The sequence below is a fragment of the Acipenser ruthenus genome, chromosome 54, assembly GCF_902713425.1.
Source record: "Acipenser ruthenus chromosome 54, fAciRut3.2 maternal haplotype, whole genome shotgun sequence".
NCBI classification, from domain to species: Eukaryota; Metazoa; Chordata; class Actinopteri; order Acipenseriformes; family Acipenseridae; genus Acipenser; species Acipenser ruthenus.
In genome coordinates this window covers 3537647-3558449 of record NC_081242.1, presented here as the reverse complement: position 1 = coordinate 3558449, position 20803 = coordinate 3537647, and the positions used below count along the sequence as shown (strand labels likewise).

At 39.7% G+C, this 20803-nt stretch overlaps 1 protein-coding gene across 4 annotated transcripts in view; it reads left to right on the top strand.

Moving 5' to 3' along the window:
• LOC117398134 (apoptotic chromatin condensation inducer in the nucleus) overlaps positions 1 to 20803 on the top strand; it is a 170857-nt gene that overhangs the window by 101341 nt on the left and 48713 nt on the right. For all 4 annotated transcript variants that reach the window (XM_059016843.1, XM_034912979.2, XM_059016844.1 and 1 more), the window contains one exon: positions 19252 to 19387. In XM_059016843.1, the coding sequence (XP_058872826.1) occupies positions 19252 to 19387 (136 nt within the window). The remainder of the gene's footprint in view (positions 1 to 19251; positions 19388 to 20803) is intronic.

Below are 20803 nucleotides of genomic sequence, written 5' to 3'. Positions count from 1 at the left end.
GTTCTTGACTTGAAGGACCCCAGGGTGTCAGCTTCAACAACATTACTGGGGAGTTGGTTCCAGAGTCTGTGTAAAAAAGTGCCTCCTGTTTTCTGTTCTGAATGCCAATAAGTGATACAATTTATTTGTATGTATTTATTTAAATTCTTTCATTTAGCTCAGGCAGCTAATAAAGTACAATTCTGCCACATTTTAAGTGTAAGTAGCTTACTATTTTATAATGTTTGAAATCATTGAGTGGTTCTGGGTTCAATCTTCTCTAAACCTGCCTTTACCTGGCTTTGAGTTTGTGTGACAACGTAACTTTTCACTTACTGTGCACATATATAGATGCAGAGAGTAGGTGGGGCTGGTAGCGTTGAAAGGTGACTTGTCATATGTAGGTGAGCAATTTTTGAAAGAAATAGCAAACATGCCTTTTCATTTTAACACATAACTGGTACTACACTACTCTGAAAATCTGTTGTACTTCCTAGATTGTCTCACCTGAACAGTGCCTTCTGGGTTGTTAGCTGAAAGTATGTTGGTGAACATGGGAAGCAGCCGGTTGGTCAAAGATAAACCTTTGGAAGGGGTGGGGACAATTTCAGCCTCCCTGTGACAAAGGAAATGAAACACTATCTCAAACCATGGCTTGCAAACAGATTTCTTTAACCAAGTGTAGTACCAGATATTTTAAAATAAAAAGTACATGTTAATACTTTTAAAACTGCACATCTGGGACCTTATAACGATGAGAAGGGTGCAAGAGATGATTTTAAGTTATTTGTCAGCTAGAAGATGTGCTTAGTTTATGAAACTGTCTCCAGGCTCCTGTTGATTCTGCTCTAGTCCAGCGGTTATCCAGTTGGTGTATTATTATTATTTATTTCTTAGCAGACACCCTTACCCAGGGCGACTTACAGTTGTATACAAAATAAAATACAAATCAAGAATTACAGTACAATTAAGAGCAAGATACAAAATACAATGACTTCAGTCCTAATAAGAGCAAATACAAAACACAGTATGATTTGATATCGGGGAAGTTCAAGATCAGATAGCAGTGTTGATAGTTACATCAGGGTTAGATATGAGTGCAGGTGAAATACAAAATACTACAGATTGGATTAAGTGCAGGATTAAATACAATAAAATAGGGAGCAGATAAGTGCAAGTTAAAGTGCATTAAAGGCAGAGTGCTATATTGTCCAGGGAAGAGTTGAGTTTTTTACAGGTGTTGTCTGAAGAGGTGTGTTTTGAGGAGGCGCCGAAAAGTGGTCAAGGACTGGCAGTCCTGACATCTGTAGGAAGGTCGTTCCACCACAGCGGGGCGAGGGTGGAGAAGGAGCGGGCTCTGGAGGCAGGGGAGCGTAGAGGAGGTACGGCCAGTTTTCTAGTGCAGGCGGAGTGGAGAGGTCAGGTGGGGGTGTAGGGAGAGATATGAGGGTCTGGAGGTAGATTAGAAGAACATAAGAAAGTTTACAAACGAGAGGAGGCTATTCAGCCCATCTTGCTCGTTTTGGTTGTTAGTAGCTTATTGATCCCAGAATCTCATCAAGCAGCTTCTTGAAGGATCCCAGGGTGTCAGCTTCAACAACATTACTGGGGAGTTGGTTCCAGACCCTCACAATTCTCTGTGTAAAAAAGTGCCTCCTATTTTCTGTTCTGAATGCCCCTTTATCTAATCTCCATTTATGACCCCTGGTCCTTTTTTCTTTTTTCAAGTCAAAGAAGTCCCCCGGGTTGACATTGTCCATACTTTTTAGGATTTTGAATGTTTGAATCAGATCGCCGCGTAGTCTTCTTTGCTCAAGACTGAATAGATTCAATTCTTTTAGCCTGTCTGCATACGACATGCCTTTTAAACCTGGGATAATTCTGGTTGCTCTTCTTTGCACTCTTTCTAGAGCAGCAATATCCTTTTTGTAACGAGGTGACAAGAACTGAACACAATATTCTAGGTGAGTTCTTACTAATGCATTGTAGAGTTTTAACATTACTTCCCTTGATTTTAAATTCAACACTTCTCACAATATATCCGAGCATCTTGTTAGCCTTTTTTATAGCTTCCCCACATTGTCTAGATGAAGACATTTGAGTCAACATAAACTCCTAGGTCTTTTTCATAGTTCCCTCCTTCAATTTCAGTATCTCCCATATGACATTTATAATGCACATTTTTATTGCCTGCATGCAATACTTTACACTTTTCTCTATTAAATTTCATTTGCCATGTGTCTGCCCAATTCTGAATGCTGTCTAGATCATTTTGAATGACCTTTGCTGCTTCAACAGTGTTTGCCACTCCTCCTATTTTTGTGTCGTCTGCAAATTTAACAAGTTTGCTTACTATACCAGAATCTAAGTCTAATGTAGATTAGGAATAGCAGAGGACCTAATACTGATCCCTGTGGTACACCACTGGTTACCTCACTCCATTTTGAGGTTTCTCCTCTAATCAGTACTTTCTGTTTTCTACCTGTTAACCACTCCCTAATCCATGTGCATGCATTTCCTTGAATCCCTACTGCGTTCAGTTTGAGAATTAATCTTTTATGCGGGACTTTGTCAAAAGCTTTCTGGAAATCTAAATAGACCATGTCGTATGCTTTGCAATTATCCATTTTCAATGTTGCATCCTCAAAAAAGTCAAGTAGGTTAGTTAGACATGATCTCCCTTTCCTAAAACCATGCTGGCTGTCTCCCAGGATATTGTTACCATATAGGTAATTTTCCATTTTGGATCTTATTATAGTTTCCATAAGTTTACATATAATAGAAGTCAGGCTTATTGGTCTGTAGTTACCTGGTTCGGTTTTGTCTCCCTTTTTGTGGATCGGTATTACGTTTGCTATTTTCCAGTCTGTCGGTACAACCCCTGTGTCAAGAGACTGTTGCATGATCTTGGTTAGTAAATAACTTCTTTCATTTTTTGAGTACTATTGGGAGGATCTCATCTGGCCCAGGAGATTTGTTTATTTTAAGAGCTCCTAGTCCCTTTAACACTTCTGCCTCTGTTATGCTAAAGTTATTTAAAATTGGATAGGAACAGGTCGACATGTGGGGCATGTTGTCCGTGTCCTCCTTTGTAAAAACCTGTGAAAAGGAATCATTTAATATATTTGCTATTTTTTTTTCTTCATCTATGATTTTGCCATTTGTGTCTCTTAGACATTTAACCTCCTCTTTGAATGTTCTCTTGCTGTTATAATATTGGAAAAACATTTTGGAATTGGTTTTAGCCCCCTTAGCAATATTGATTTCTATCTCTCTCTTGGCCTTTCTAACTTCCTTTTTGACTTGTGTTTGCAGTTCCAAGTACTCTTTCTGTGTGCTTTGTTTTTGGTCCCTTTTAAACGCTCTGTAAAGTGCCTTTTGGGTGCAGTCTGGCCAAGGCATCGGTAGGCGAGTACAAGTCTTGAACTGGATGTGAGCGATGATCGGGAGCCAGTGGAGTAGCATGGGAGAAGCGAGGCAGAGAGAGTACCAGGCAAGCAGCAGAGTTCTGGATGAGCTGGAGCGGACGGGTGGTGGACACAGGGAGGCCGGCCAGGAGGGAGTTGCAGTAGTCTAGACGGGAGAGTACCAAGGCCTGGACGAGGAGTTGTGTGGAGTAGTTGGTGAGGAAGGGTCGGATTCAGTAAGAATTGCTCAGTAAGTATCGGCAGGTGCATGCTAGAGTGGAGATGTGCTGGGAGTAGGAGAGGCAGGGGTCCAGGGTTACTCTGAGGTTCGTGGCTGAGGAGGTAGAGAGCGTGGTAGAATCCAGAGGAATTGAGATAGAGATCAGAGGAGGGGAAGAAAAGAAGGTAATATTTAGAGAGGTTGAGTTTGAGGTGATGTGAGTGCATCCAGGAGGAGATAGCAGACAGGACAGGTAGAGATACGGGAGGGAATTGTGGGGTCAGAGGGGGAGGAGAGGAAGATCTGAGCATCATCAGCATAGAAATGGTATGAGAAACCATAGGGTGCGATGACGGGGCCCAGAGTGCCGGTGTAGAAAGAGAACAGGAGAGGACCCAAGACTGATCCCTGGGGGACTCCTGTTGAGAGAGGGTGAGGTGTGGAGGTTGAGCCGTGCCAGATTACCTGGTAGGTGCGGTCGGAGATGTAGGAGGAGAACCAGGCCAGAGCAGTGCCAGAGATTCCCAGGTCAGCGAGAGATGAAGTAGAATAGAGTGATCAACAGTGTCAAAGGCAGCAGAGAGATCGAGGAGAATTAGGACAGAGGAGAGAGAGGCAGCATGGGCAGAGTTTAGCGAGTTAGTGACAGACAGAGCAGTTTCAGTGGAGTGAGTAGAGCGGAAACCAGATTGGAGAGGGTCGAGCAGAGAGGGGTTAGACAGGAAAGCAGACAGCTGGCGGTGCACTACCTGCTCAAGGGTTTTAGAGTGGAATGGTAAGAGGGAGACAGGATGGTAGTTCTGGAGGGAGGTGGGGTCGAGGGTAGGTTTTTTGAGGGGAGTAGAGCAGGAGCGGCAGCTTGAAAGAGGTGAGTGGGGAGGGAGTCCAGGGCGCATGTGGTGGGTTTGTGGCCCTACAGGAGGGGGGAGAAGGAAGGTGAGTTAGTAGGGGAGACAGAGGGTGTTGGGGTTGGAGCAGGAGGGGGTGTGGGGGAGGGAGAGGTGTTAAAGAGTGCGGATATCAGAAATTTTAGAGGAGAAGAAAGAGGCAAAGTCATCAGAGGAGATAGAGGAGGGGGAGGGTTGAGGAGGGAGGAAAAGGTAGAAAATAGTTTCCAGGGGTTGTTAATAGATAATAGAGGATTGGATAATACATTGGAAATAGGAGTGTTTAGCAGAGGAGAGAGTGGAGGAGAGGAGGGAGCAGTAGAGGTCTAGGACAGCAGAGTTTGGTTCTCTTCCATTTCTTTTCAGCAGAGTGCAGTTTGGTGACAGTGGGGGTAGGTGGAGTAGGGAGAGAGGGGGGAGAGACAAAAATAGAGAGGAAATAGTGATCAGAGAGGTCCAGAGGGGTGACAGAGAGGGTGGAGGGGCAGCAGGCCCTGGAGAAGGTGAGGTCCAGTTGACGGCCAGCTTTGTGGGTAGGAGGGGATGGAAAGAGAGAGAGAGAAAAGTTGAATGAGTGAAGGAGAGGAAGGCAGAGTGGGTGGGGTTGGAGAGCTGGATATTACAATCACCTAATAGGACAGTTGGGGTAGACAGAGAGGGGAGGGAGGAGAGGAGATAGTTGAGTTCATCAAGAAAGTGAGTGCGAGGTCCTCTTAGTTGGACAGCGTGAAATTCTTAGGTGTTAACAGAGAGTGAGGAGAGGTCAGAGGGGACAGAAAAGAGTAAGGAGGGAGAGAGGAGAAGACCCAGTCCCACCTCCCTGTGCGGGGTATGGGACAGGACATGGAGAGAGGACAGGGCAGCAGGAGTTAGTGTTATCAGGAGAGAGCCAGGTTTCAGTGAGAGCAAGGAAATCGAGAGAGAGCTGGGAGGCAAAGGCAGAGATGAAATCAACTTTGTTAGCAGAAGAGTGACAGTTCCAGGGGGCACCAGAGAGTGGGAGAGGGGAGGGGGGGGAGGCAGAGGGATGAGGTTAGATGGGTTAGGGGAGCAGCGGCAGAGAGAGGACAGAGGACGGGAGTGAGAGGACAGAATAACAGGGATGTGAGAGACAGTCATAGCAGGACAGGTGAGACAGAGAGGTGCAGTAGTAGTGGGAAGGTACAGATCTGTCTAGTAGTTGGCGTCTTCCAGAGCACTGCTAGGTTCAGATTTTCTCCAACAGCCTCTTCTCACACCCTCACTTTGCAAGGGAACTGGTTAACAGCTGCTAAACTGCGCTAAGACAATACTTAAGCAATACAATAGTTTCAATGCACTTCAATTGGATCACACAACTATAAAAGCTGTGTGGAAAACAATCAAATTGCAAGTCAACCTATTTTCAATTTAACCACACTCACCTGGTATAAATGAAGTCTTCTAAAATAGTTTCTTGGTGATGACTACTTTAAAGAGAGGGAGGATGGAGGGGTGCGTTAGTGATACTGTTGCTTGTGGTCATAACAGGTAAGAATTTCTTTTAAAGAAGCCTTGGTTAGCTCTCCTACACTAAAGTGTCCTTACTAAGTGTCACCACTAATGGATAAGCAGTTTTGTATGTTCTATAAAAACAAATATTTTAAAAATGGTTGTAGATTTCAACGTGCACTAATTGAGAATATTGTAATATATGTAGTCTAGATGAGGTATTTGTTTTTAAATTAGGTGTTGAAAGGCTTACTGTAGCTTTGAATTAATAAAACTGTCCAAACGCACACTTGTGGTATAATAACAAGGATAATAATTACACACTGCAGAGGTAAAATAATAAGTATAATTACATAACAATAATAATAATAAAAATACACGCAGGCCCGTTATCGTCAGTGGTTGTTATGGCAACACCTCTCCCCCTCCCCTCCTCTCATCCCGTCCCCTCCTCTGGGGTCTGGCATTGCTTGCATGCGTCTCTCTCCCTCGCCTGCAGGCGTGTAGAGCGCTCTGGAATATTCTGCAGTAGACGCAAACCTAGCACACAGGCGAGTAAGTACAGCGGCGTCAGTGAGGGATGGAGGCTTGTTAATGAACAAACAGGATATTTAAAAAGGGCTCTAACTATGTTTGATGCCGTGTATAATCTGATACATGCAATTATTATTATTATTAATAATAATAATAATAATAATAATAATAATAATAATAATAATAATAATAATAATAATAGTAGTAATTGTTTGCCTTCTAGGTTTCATAACATTTCCAGGGGCAATTTAAGCTAGTTACATTTTCGTGTTTTGTTACACAAAAACAGTATTACAACATTTTCTCGAAGGACATTGAGAAACATATATATATATATATATATATATATATATATATATATATATATATATATATATAAAGCAATGCTAATGTTTTAATGGTATAAGGAAATGAACTAATTAATATACGACTGCTATACAGTGCTGGAATTCTAATCTGGCGTTCTGTCCGGCCGCCAGTCGGTGTGGCTCCTTGAAGGAGATGGGGTCCTTGCCCTCTCTCATACCACACTCGCAAAAACATGGCCGTCGTGTATTCCTTCTCCTACTGAAGAGAGCTTAGCCGGCAAAGGTCCGTGAAAAACAGCCTTTATATTTAAAAAAAATAAACCTCGTCCGACAACGGGCTTCACTGTTAGACTACTCGAGAGAGGAAATCACCGTTATTGGCTGGAATTTACCCCGGTAAAATGCTGTCTGAGACCAACAAAGAGTGGTGAGTTAGCGTCTATGCAGGGGGACATTGATTAGCTCGCGTTTCATTCTGTATAGCAGCAGCCTAGCATAGCAATGTTAGTGTCTGAATAGATCAGATTCTGTAGTCCTGTCGCGAATCATTCATTCATTGAGTGTGTTTTAAGGATCGTAACTTAAATATTAAAATAATTATAAACATTTAAAGTTATTTTAAAACGGTTTGGCTTAACTAGGCGGCATCTTTTATTCAATATAACGTTTGCATTCAGGTTGTTTTACTGGTCACGCAAGTCTACAAACGCATTGTAATTTAAATGTTTTAAAACGTGTTTAAAGTTTTTAAATTTGACTTGTATTTCATAACGTTGCTTGTTTACATTTTGGGAGCTAAACTAGTAACTACAGACCATGCTTATCTAGAAAAGTCTTGATTGGTTTTAAAACCACATTTCGTGTGTCTGCTGTAAGCTATAAACGCTATACATACACACAAGTAAGATATTTGTATGTTTTATTTCTATTTATTAACCAATGGACGTGTTGCTCATACGAACATAAATGCAGCGGATAGGCCATTTTAAATGAGACGGTTATCAAGTTTCTCACGTTTAAATATAACCTATATAAATTCTTAAATAATCTTTCAACATAATTTTAATGTAACCTAAAGAGCTTACACCGTAGCTTCATTGTAGAACGAGGTTACAGCCAGTCCTGTTACACAAAACTACTTTTGAAAATTAACCACCTCAAGCTTATTGTTATTTTGCTGTTAGTATATTTAACATGAGAGAGGCAGCTATTCAATTAGGTGGTAACGATAGAGGGGGAGGGACATCCCTGTGTACAAGATTTTGTAACTTTATGCGACGTACAATACTGTTTGGGTCACAGTGAAATTTAAAAATAACACAAGATTAAACAATATAGAGCAGGGGTGGCCAAACCTCCTGACCCTGTGAGCTGCATACCAAAAGTTTCATGTGGTGGAGAGCCACACGGTACATACTGTAAAACATGACATGTTTGCGAGCAAGACGTTTTAAATACTAGCATTGTTTTAAACATTTTTAATTCTCTCCAACATTATAATATAATCTTGCACTTACTCTGTGCAGTACAGTAATTATCTCATGATGGCAGCAAAATACACAAGAACAAGCAGAACATTGCAGAGCCTTAGTTTCTGTGTAATTTTTTGTACTGTAGATCTACATTGTATTAAACTTTAAATGTAACACTGGTGTATGTTCATTATTTCTATGTATACTGTATGTATGCACTTTAAATAAAATACACTGTTTATGAAGCAAAATTATGACAACTGCCCTGATTTCACCAAAAACACCACATAGACATATTTTTGTAGGGCTGTGTTCGAAGGTTACTTTGCTAGCCAGGAATTTGAAAGTAGTTATAAAACTTTGAACGTTAGACAGGCGGCATATTTTCAATATTTTGATTTGTATAATGCATATTACTAAAACAAAAGTTGTATTAAAATCCACTACCAAATCGTTATACGTAGGAACTCCTATATGGCGCCGCTGCATACAAAGGGGGGGGGGTTTACCTATAGCAGTTGTAGTGCTTCAGTAAAATATGTACTGAATACCTAGTGTACAAGACAGTGCAAGAGAAGTGCTATGGTAGTAGAAGTACGAAACACTAACACTAAATTAATTTCGAAAAAACTGAGCACCCCCCTCCCCCTCCCCTCCCCCCTCCAGCTTGTGTTATCCAGAGCAGGGCTTGAATTTCATTTCTGCTGGGGGGGGGGGATTTTCCCCCCTATGCTGCAGTCAATGGGGGGATTCCAAAATTTTAGGGGGGGATTGGCAAAAGAAAAGGCACTTTTGCATATATTTTACTGCATCATCATTCACACTGGTGTTGCTTTAAAATAAGATGCTTTCAGGATTATTTTCAGGAGAACGTTTTTCCAAAATCATGTTTGGTCAGTGCTATATATGTTGTAATCATAATCACCATTATCTCCACTAAATGAAGGAGCACTTAATTCAAAATTATGAAATTTAGTTTTAACTGCACACCCGGCATTCACTGAGATGATCGAAAAACACATGCGTTCGCACGCGGTGTTGAAGGTCATCAAGTAACGAAATGTCCTTGCATTGAAGATGCAGGCTCAAATAAACTGAAGATCGAGAAGGGGAGAGGAGAAAGAATGATAATAAATAAACATGTTTATTTTTACTTTCTCGTTTTTGTTTATTCTTTCTGCAGTTCATTCGAGCCGCAAAGTGTGCGTCACCCAGCATTTCACTGGGAGCCGTGCTTGAACTGCCCTGGGGCCACGATTTAGCCACCTGATTATAGAATGAACTTCGGTATATTTTTCAGATGCTCCTACAAGTAGGATTTTTCACTAAGGCTGCTGCAAATAGCGTCACAAAACAAATTCCTAATATTAAACAACCCATTTCCATTTCTCTAATAAAATACAAACGATTCCCTGAACCTGCTGGAAGCAGTCTGCAGGTGTTTTTTTTGTTAATGGCAACATGTGCAATTAACAGTAAAATAAACAATTTATTTGTAAATGTTGTAAGAACATAAAGTTTATAAGCGAGAGGAGGCCATTCGGCCCATCTTGCTCATTTGGTTGTTAGTAGCTTCAACAACATTACTGGGGAGTTGGTTCCAGACCCTAACAATTCTCTGTGTAAAAAAAGTGTCTCCTATTTTCTGTTCTGAATGCCCCTTTATCTAATCTCCATTTGTAACCCTTGGTACTTGTTTCTTTTTTCAGGTTGAAAAAGCCCCCTGGGTCGACATTGTCTAAACCTTTTAGGATTTTGAATGTTTGAATCGGATCACCGCGTAGTCTTCTTTGTTCAAGACTGAATAGATTCAATTCTTTTAGCCTGTCTGCATACGACATGCCTTTTAAACCCGGGATAATTCTGGTTGCTCTTCTTTGCACTCTTTCTAGAGCAGCAATATCCTTTTTGTAACAAGGTGACCAGAACTGAACACAATATTCTAGGTGAGGTCTTACTAATGCATTGTAAAGTTTTAACATTACTTCCCTTGATTTAAATTCAACACTTCTCACAATATATCCGAGCATCTTGTTGGCCTTTTTTTTTTTTTATAGCTTTCCCACATTGTCTAGATGAAGACATTTCTGAGTCAACATAAACTCCTAGGTCTTTTTCATAGTTCTCTTCTTCAATTTCAGTATCTCCCATATGATATTTATAATGCACATTTTTATTTCCTGCATGCAATACTTTACACTTTTCTCTATTAAATTTAATTTGCCATGTTTCTGCCCAGTTCTGAATGCTGTAGATCATTTTGAATGACCTTTGCTGCTGCAACAGTGTTTGCCACTCCACCTATTTTTGTGTCGTCTGCAAATTTAACGAGTTTGCTTACTTTACCAGAATCTGAATCATTAATGTAGATTAGGAATAGCAGAGGACCTAATACTGATCCCTGTGGTACATTTTGAGGTTTCTCCTCTAATCGGTACTTTCTGTTTTCTACCTGTTAACCACTCCCTAATCCATGTGCATGCATTTCCTTGAATCCCTACTGCGTTCAGTTTGAGAATTAATCTTTTATGCGGGACTTTGTCAAAAGCTTTCTGGAAATCTAAATAAACCATGTTGTATGCTTTGCAGTTATCTATTGTGGATGTTGCATCCTCAAAAAAGTCAAGCAGGTTAGTTAGACACGATCTCCCTTTCCAAAAACCATGCTGACTGTCTCCCAGGATATTGTTACCATATAGGTAATTTTCCATTTTGGATCTTATTATAGTTTCCATAAGTTTACATATAATAGAAGTCAGGCTTATTGGTCTGCAGTTAACTGGTTCTGTTTTGTCTCCCTTTTTATGGATCGGTATTACGTTTGCTATTTTCCAGTCTGTCGGTACAACCCCTGTGTCAAGAGACTGTTAGCGGTTAGCGGTTAGCGGTTTGTAAATAACTTCTTTCATTTCTTTGAGTACTATTGGGAGGATCTCATCTGGCCCAGGGGATTTGTTTATTTTAAGAGCTCCCTAGTCCCTTTAACACTTCTGCCTCTGTTATGCTAAAGTTATTTAAAACTGGATAGGAACAGGTCGACATGTGGGGCATGTTGTCCGTGTCCTCCTTTGTAAAAACCTGTGAAAAGTAATCATTTAATATATTTGCTATTTTTTTTTCTTCATCTATGATTTTGCCATTTGTGTCTCTTAGACATTTAACCTCCTCTTTGAATGTTCTCTTGCTGTTATAATATTGGAAAAACGTTTTAGAATTGGTTTTAGCCCCCTTGGCAATATTGATTTCTATCTCTCTCTTGGCCTTTCTAACTTTCTTTTTGATGTTTGCAGTTCCAAGTACTTTCTCGGTGTACTTTGTTTTTGGTCCCTTTTAACGCTTTGTAAAGTGCCTTTTTTCACTGTATTTTTTTTTAATTGATCTATTAAACCGTTTTTGGCCATTTTTGTTTTAGATTTAGATTTGTCTACTTTTGGGATGCAATTGTTTTGTGCCTCTAGTACATTTTTAAAAAACAGCCATCCTTTTTCTGTGGATGTTTTCTCTATTTTACGCCAATCTACTTCTGTTAGTCTCTGTTTCATACCTTCAGAGTTTGCTTTTCTAAAATTGTAAACCTTGGCTTTAGTCATAACTTTTGGGGTTTTAAAAAATACTTCAAATGAGACCATGTTGTGGTCTGAGTTTGCCAATGGTTCTCTGACCTCTGTTTTAGTTATTCTGTCTTCATTATTTGAAAAGACTAAATCAAGGCATGCCTCCCCTCTAGTCGGTGCCTTGACAAATTGCATTAGGAAGCAGTCATTTGTCATTTCCACCATTTCAATTTCATCCGTCGTGCTCCCCACCGGGTTCTCCCATTTTATATGGGGGAAGTTGAAATCCCCCATTAGTATGGCTTCTCCTTTTCTACATGCATTTTGAATGTCATTGTATAACAGATTATTTTGCTCAGCATCTGAATTTGGTGGTCTATAGCATGCTCCTATTATGCCCTTTGAATTTGTGTCCATTATTCTGACCCATATTGATTCTGCATTGTTTTCTTTGTCCTGATTTAACACCTGGGCTTCAAGACTATTTCTTATGTATAGCGCTACCCCTCCACCTCTTCTGTCCTGCCTGTCTTTCCTATATAGTGTGTACCCACTAATATTATATTTGTCTCCATCACTCTCAGACAACTAAGTTTTTGTAACACCTATCACATCGTAGTTACTTGTTAGTGCAGTAGCTTCAAGTTCTAACATTTTGTTTCTGAGACTTCTAGCATTAAGAAATACATTTAATAGTTGTCTTACCTGAGTTGTTGCCCTTGTTTTGATGTGGTCTCCCTTCTGTTTTTTTTGTTTTCTCCCCCCTTCCTTTCTAGTTTAAATGCTTCTGGACCTCCTCAAGGATTCTAGGAGACAGACATTAACTAGGGGTCTAATTAGCTATTTGTGGTGACACTTGGTGACGACATTCTGTATCGCAGGTTTACTAAGGTGATCAGAATCTGGCGGTGCCTGTCTGTCTTGTATGTATGTGTCAGGCTAATAGGTTGTCTAAACAACTGTTTTTCCCAATTGTGATTGGAACTTGGTAAGCGTATTCTGTAGCACAATTGTTTTCTCCCCCCTTCCTTTCTAGTTTAAATGCTTCTGGACCTCCTCAAGGATCCTTTCTCCGAATAGATTGGTTCCCTTTCTGTTTAAGTGCAGTCCGTCCCACCTATATAGATAGTCCTTGTTGTAGAATGTGCTCCAATGTTCAAGAAAGGTGAAGCCTTCATCTGTGCACCACGATTTCAGCCATACTTTTTGATTTTGTATTTCCAGCTGTCCATATGGTCCTTTGCAAGGTGCCGGCAGTATCCCAGAAAATACCACAGTTTTGGTCTTGTCTTTTAATTTCCTTCCTAGCTCTCTGAATTTGTTTTACAGGGATCTTGGTCTGTCTCTTCCAATGTTGTTTGTACCGATGTGGATGACTACTACCGGGTCGTCTCCTGTTTGTTCTAGGAGCCTGTCCACGTTCTCAGTGATGTGCTTGACAGAGGCTCCTGGAAGGCAGCTCACTGTTGTAGTAATGGGGTCCAAACAGCGATCTGAACTTGCTGTGTTTCTCAATATGGAGTCCCCAACAATCATGACCTCCCTTCTTTTTGCTGCCTGGCCAGCACTGTTTATAGGATCCTGGATGTTGTTTCTTTCATTCTCTTGATGTTGGTTTTGTTCATCTAAATGTTGAAGTGGCTCAAATTTGTTGGATGTCTGGATTTCTGGTGGTTGTGTTTGACGAAGTTTGTTTTTTTCCCTGCTTCTGCCTATCTGAACCCAGCTGTTTCGACTCTCTTCCATCTCCCTGGTGGCTTTCAGTTTGCTAGGGGTGCAGACTTCCATGAATTGTGGGTGTGTCAGCTCCTCAAGCTCCTGTTGCTGTCTCAGTTCCTCCAGCTCCTTTTCTAGTAGGCTTAATCGCGGAAGCAAGTCCTGGATCGTGCGGCAGTTTACACAAACTTGGTTGAGCTCTGTTGGGTTTTCTCGGATTTCCCACATCATGCAGTTGTCACAGATTACTGGCTTGAAGACCATTTCTTATTTTTTTTTTGGAAGTTTAGTTTAGCTTCTGCAGCTGTCAACCTGCTTTCAAACTGCTTCCAACTGCGTTGTACTTGTCCACGACTGTACTTCTCCCACTATGTCGCTTCCACACTCTGTCGCTGGGAAGACTGTCTGCCTTTTGTTTGTTTGTGCTGCGGGCTCCGCCCCTCCCCCGTGTCTCAGAACGCCGCGGAATTTGAATCAGCTGCTCAGAGTTTCAGCTTGCTATCAGAAAAATACACGCAGCTGTAAGGCTTTAAGCTGCAATGTTTTTTGATTTAAAGCAACTCCAGATTTAAAGATGTAATTCCTTCTTTCAGCTTCTAACTGCGTTGTACTTGTCCACGACTGTACTGCTCCCACGATGTCGCTTCCACACGCTTGAAGCAGGCAATGCAAAATCGTTCCAAATTTCTGATTCCAAGGCAAATATATAGTTGCTCTCAGATCAAAATGCCAAAAAACTCAGAATTTCTCAAAAAATTCTTGTAATAGTAACATTATAAGACAGGAGACTATATGCTTACGTAGATGGCGAGACGGCAGTTCTCCATATCTAGACTTCAAGAGCAATATTCTATTCAAATACATACTGCTGTAAACTCAGTGAAGGTAGAGATAAAAAACTGGCTTCTATACATATAACAAATAGTGTATTGTAGGTTATATTAACAGTAAAAGCGTGTATTGTAACAAGCCATCAAAGTGACTACTTTTGGCAGTTCTAGGTAGAAGTGCTTATAACTTATTTTTGCGATTCTGACTTTCAAATGCCGACGGTATTTAATACATGTATTTAGGAAAAGTCAAGAACAGACAACCACGGATCTTTAACACACGCAGAGTAATTTAAATTTTAAAAGTGAAACGTCAAAATGACTATTGTGGCGGTTCTAGTGCTAAGAAAGCAGTATCACTTATTTCCTAATTTAGAAAAAACATAAATAATACCTTAAGTTTAAAAGATTAGTCTGCCTTGCCAAAGGCTTTAAGGCAGTCATTTCTGGGTTTCTTTGTAACCAATAGATCAGCTTCTTCCACAGCTAGCCGATCAGAAGTGATAGGGGTGGGACGTAAAACACTTTTTAAAACGTTTGTGCTTCGTTTCTAGACTTTGGCAATTCAGTTTTTAGAAACGTGTGGCTCACTAGAAATATACCCGGAGTGTGTTTCAAGCATAGGAAAAATAAATAAATAAAAACTACTTGCTCGACGGGCAAAGTATAATGGCAAAATGTGTTGACCCGGGCGTCTGACGATACGAATTGCACACCCCTGCATACGTGCATATATGTGTCAGACTTGAAACAAACTCAAATCAATTTTCATTAAACTAGTGGGGGAACAGTTTTCTTAACGGACATTGTCTGATATCCCTCAGGAAAAATACACAAATAATAAAATATAAATACAAAAAAAAATGAGTTTGATTTATTTTTTCTAGCTAAGTGATTCTGTTTGCATTCCTTTTTCAACGTGTCTGTCACTATCTTCTTTTCTTTTGGAATTGGAATACTGTTTGAATGTACCTGAAGTTTATAGAGAAGCTTCAAGTTTGTGGACATTGTTTTTCACTTTGACAGACCTGCTAAACACTACACATTTTGTGTATCCGCAACGCATTTTGAGTTGGTAATACGCGGGTACGTTTTTATCAGAGATGATACGCAATAACACGTAATCCATATTTCGCTCAAAATCTATGATGTTGTCTGTAGTTAGTGTTGCATCTAACGTCAGGGCCAGTTTTAGGGCAAGGCACACAAGATAGATTTAACCAATTAGGTTTTGAGTTTAGTTACGTGATAGAATAATCTATCAGCTTTTGAGTTTCGTTGACGATCCAACCTCCGTTAAAAAAAAAAAAAAAAATTATCGTAGGTTGATTGACAAATTCCTACCACCCAGTTTCTTTGTATAATCACCGACATGCTGCTGTAGCCTATCAGGCTTTGTTGAGCTGAGTCGCTTGTGTTTCAACTGTCAGTTTCGGGCACACTGGAGGGAATGTGAAGTACTGTGACTTGTGAGGAATCTATTTATTTCAAACTGGCTACGGTACCTTTGTTTTTTAATTAATGCATTAGTTATGCATTCATTTTTGTCTGGAGGGAAAAACCCACTTGCGTTTTACAGAAAAATGTGCTCGGTTTAGATAACTGCATCGCATGAAAAGAAAATTCAGCTGAATGAGGATTTTACGAGAATGGCGAGGGAGCAAGTACAAATGTTTATTTTATAATAATATAGTACAATATTTAATATTCTGTTTCTGGCTCGTTGTCCGGTTTTTCACAAACACCTGTTACCATACAGGGATGTCAGTAAAATTCGATTTTATAAAAATGAGCACAGCATTAACATTGTTAATGTGGTTAAGGTACGTAAGGCTTCTGTTTACTTTGCAAGTAGCGTACAATTACATTGCAGATAAATGCCGTTTCATTGTGCTTTTAAACAAGTCATAAACGGCTGGTTTGTGATTTTCTATTGAAGTTCAGTAAGATCATTAATGTAGCATTATGGATTTTGTTAACGGTAAAATATTTGTGAGGAATCACCGACCGCATACGTGTAATCCTGTTTAACTGTATAGCTAAATATTTATGAAAAAAACGGCAATACAAGTAAGTGTTGAAGTGGGACTTAATACTACTACTAATTATAATAACGTAATATCAGAACTACCAACATGTGCTTACTGATATTAACTTTTTATGAAGTGCTCACTACAAATGAATGGGTCCAGTATTTTTCGTGTTTTTTATTCTTTCTGTCCAGAACAAAATAATCGGGTATCACTGTAATGTTACTGCGCTAGTCATTTTGGTCATCTTCCACAGTAATGCTGACTGTGAAAGAGTGTTCAGCTTGGTGACCAAAAACAGCCTGAGCACAGACATGCTAAGTTCACTGGTAACATACAAAGTCATGATGTCAGCGAAGCAGCAAGTGTGTCGCACACAAACCTTTAGTGACACCTTGCTCAGGAAAGCCAAGTCAGCCACCTATGAAGCTAAACATTCAAGATCTGAAAGTGCAGTTTGACCTGTTGGATTCCTTTCTGTTCCATACAACTCACTTTGTGGATAGCTATTACATTTGGTGCAGACTCAGTGACTATTTACAAGTTTTTTTTTCCTTTTTTGAAAGTGCTTTGTTTCTCTGTTCTAGAAGCTTATACATTTCAATTTGTTATATTTTGACAGTAAATAAAATAAACGTACTACAAAAATGGCTTTTTTCTGTATTTGAAATAATTCAGTTGGTATAAATTTAAAAAGGTTTCATTTATAAACAAAATTAATAGGTGAAACAAAATTAAATTTAAACTGAAACAATCATAGCTAATCTCTATTTTTTTTTTTTTTTTTTTTTTACTGAAAAATTCATACTCAAAACTCACCAGAGAAGTATTTAGCTGTTTTATACCCTAAAACAATTCTGGGGGGAAGCCCCTGGACCTCCCCGAGATGTCCGCGTGAAAGAGTGCTACTCAAAAAAAAAAAAAATGTCAAGGTTGGCAGGTCTGCTTTGATAGAAGCCGTGATCTGGACTATAGAGCCGGTGTAGTGTTAGAAAGTGGTACATCGTCAGAATGTGGTACGCCTACCAAAACTTAACTTGAGTAATGTCAGAAAGTGGTATGCTGTCAGATTTTGTTACATGTGCTATCATTTGCGATCTGATGAGTGTTTTCCTGTTGTCAAAGACAGGAACATTTAATTATACATTTATTGTTTGCAAACTGAAACTGGGAACAGACTATCAGTTTCTCTAAAGAAAAAAACAATTTGCAAAGCTGCACAAGTAAAAAAAAAATAATGTATTGCATATGATAAATATTAGCCTACTATTTTTATAATGGTAAGAAAATATGGTAAATTACACTAAAAATGATGTAGAAGACTGAAATTATACATTAAATTAAAACATGTAAAAAGTATGATTTATAACTTAGATGAATATTTTTTCATTCATTTGTTTTCCGTAAATTCAAAATTATAAAGGTGACCAATGTTCTATTGTTTTCAGTGCAAACAAATTATATTCCAGAGATTCGGGGAGCTCAGCAAAATCAAATTTTTTTCAACAATATAGTTTTAGAAATGTATTTCTATAGTGCTTAAATTTAGAACACAGTTTAAAGTAATAGAGGCTTGTTAAAAGCCAAATATTTACTTGTTTACCATGATGAAATTAGTTATTCCTTATAAAACTTAATGCAAAAGGAAAAAAAAAAAATACTAGGTCTGCAGTGGTTGCAGTTGTTTTGGTGGTGTGTTTACGCTACAACCTAACTTGCTTCCTGTTTCTTATTCTTACTACGATTGGCTGCAAAGACAAGTCCTGCAAGTCCTACAAGTCTGGTACTGCATTATCTGAATTCTGCTGCTCTTCCAGGATTGAGCACATTTATACAAGTTTAATTTGAATTGTTAATTTTATCAGTATCTTATATTAACCCTTTCCGGTCCAATGTCGGATCCTGTCCGACATCAAAAAGACGTAAAACACAGGTCTCTATTCGGTTTTTTTTCTCCGAAAAAGCAGAGAGAACCATTCAATGGTCAAGAGAAGCCAAAAAAAAAAGGGGACGGATCTGAGCAATACACATAGCTCTGGCACCACAGAGATAACACTGACATAAACAAACAAGATAGCTACTTCTGCAACCAGCGCTTAAAGAATATCAAGGACATTTGCAGAGCTTTTTGAGATGTTCTAGTAATAAAATAATGACTTGGATCGCATTATTGAGGAGTTTGGTGATAAAAAACGAGTGATCAGGAGATGATTTATCGGTCTGCACGACTATGAACAAAGAAGACTACGCGGTGATCTGATTCAAGCGTTCAAAATTCTGAAAGGTATTGACAATGTCAACCCAGGGGACTTTTTCGACCTGAAAAAAGAAACAAGGACCAGGGTTCACAAATGGAGATAGGTAAAGGGGCATTCAGGACAGAAAATAGGAGGCACTTTTTTACACAGATTTGTGAGGGTCTGGAACCAACTCCCCAGTAATGTTGTTGGAGCTGACACCCTGGGATCCTTCAAGAAGCTGCTTGATGAGATTCTGGGATCAATAAGCTATTAACAACCAAACGAGCAAGATGGGCTGAATGGGGCCTCCTCTCGTTTGTAAACTTTCTTATGTTTTATTTATTTTTTTTACTGACAAGATGAAATTCGAAAGGTGATCCAGGTCTTTTTCCGGTATCTGGCGAAATGTCGTTTCTCCCACGGAACACAAATATGATGTTGTGAGGTTTATTTTAGTAAATCTTAAAAATGATTGTTTCTAAATTCTTCTGTTATTGGTGTACAGCGGCTGTTGAGATTTGTAATCCTAAAGTTTAATTTAATAACATTCAGACGTGTAACGAATGTAACACCCGTCATTCATTCCCTTTCCCTCCCGTTGCAGTGAGCTGAAGCAAGACCACGCGTCTGCTATGATGGAGTCGGAGAGACGCGCTGAGGCAGAAGTCTCTGCAGATAGCCAGTCTGAGAGTTGTTCTGAGCACAGGGATGAGAGAGGGAACAAGGGCCGAGCAGAGGAGGTAAGTGGGGCATGAAAAAGAGGGAGAAATGCAAGCCAGAGCAATTAAGATATTGTTTTGTTTTTTCAAATAGTAAAGAATTTAGGGTTGGACTAATTAGGTTAGTCCAGTCCTGGGTTTAGGGGGGATTAGGGGAGACCAGAGTAGACATGGCCCTTTTAGAGTTAAATGACACTGTTTACATTTAACCCTTTGCGGTCCATTTATTAATCGCGCGTCAGGCACGCCAGGAATAATTAATTTTCACACGCGCAGTTAATTTTATACGCGCTGTTTAAAAGTGTTTTTTTTCACAGTCAAACGGGTTTAAATGGCCCTGCATATCAACAAAGCACACACTAGGCATCTCCAGCCCCTCCCCAGCCTTTTGTTTGCTATAGCGTTCAGCTGTGTAAGAAATAAATAATAATAATAATAATAGTCGTACATACCGATCGATCATCTCCAGATCACTCGTTTTATCACCAAACTCCTCAATAATGCGATCAAAGTCATTATTTTATTACTATAACATCTGAAAAAAGCTCTGCAAATGTCCATGATAGTCTCAGTGCGCTGACGCACTTAGCCAGCTTGTTTATTATGGACGCCCATTATCTGATACCTGATACCATGTATGACTATTCATGAAATACGCCTTTTTTTTTTTTTTTCCGACTTGTCTCGGCTCCTGTCGCTACCACTCGGCAATTGAATGGTTTTCTCGGCTTTTTCCGGAGAAAAAACGACTAAACACCCGTTTATTGCGTTGCTATAATGATGTCGGACCCAGTCCGACAAAGGACCTGTGAGGAATAATTGCAATGTCGGACCCAGTCCGACAATGGACCGCAAAGGGTTAATAAAAGGGTAATTCCATGGGAGTGTTGGCTAAGTCATCAATATTAGACCACTGGCAAGCCCATAGACTTAAAGTAATCCTGGAAATATTGGGCTACCCATTTGTCTTGTACAGAATACTTATCAGTGTAGTATTTTCATGGAATGACCCTATACATTAAATACATTCCACCATGCTGAATATCTGGCAAAGAGAAGTAGGTTGGCACTTTTATATTTAATTCAATACAGCTTCTTAGTAAGAACTGAGTAGTGTGCATGATAGTTCATTTAAAATAAGTTTTGTAATTGTCATCAACAATAGCCCAGCAGTCACAGTGAGCAGGGTTAGCTGTATAGCCCAACAGTCACAGTGAGCAGGGTTAGCTGTATAGCCCAACAGTCACAGTGAGCAGGGTTAGCTGTATAGCCCAACAGTCACAGTGAGCAGGGTTAGCTGCATAGCCCAACAGTCACAGTGAGCAGGGTTAGCTGCGTAGCCCAGCAGTCACAGTGAGCACGGTTAACTGTGTAGCTAGATTTCAAAAGTAGTGTACCAACCTATTACGACTTACCAGATTTTCAGCAAGCACTAAA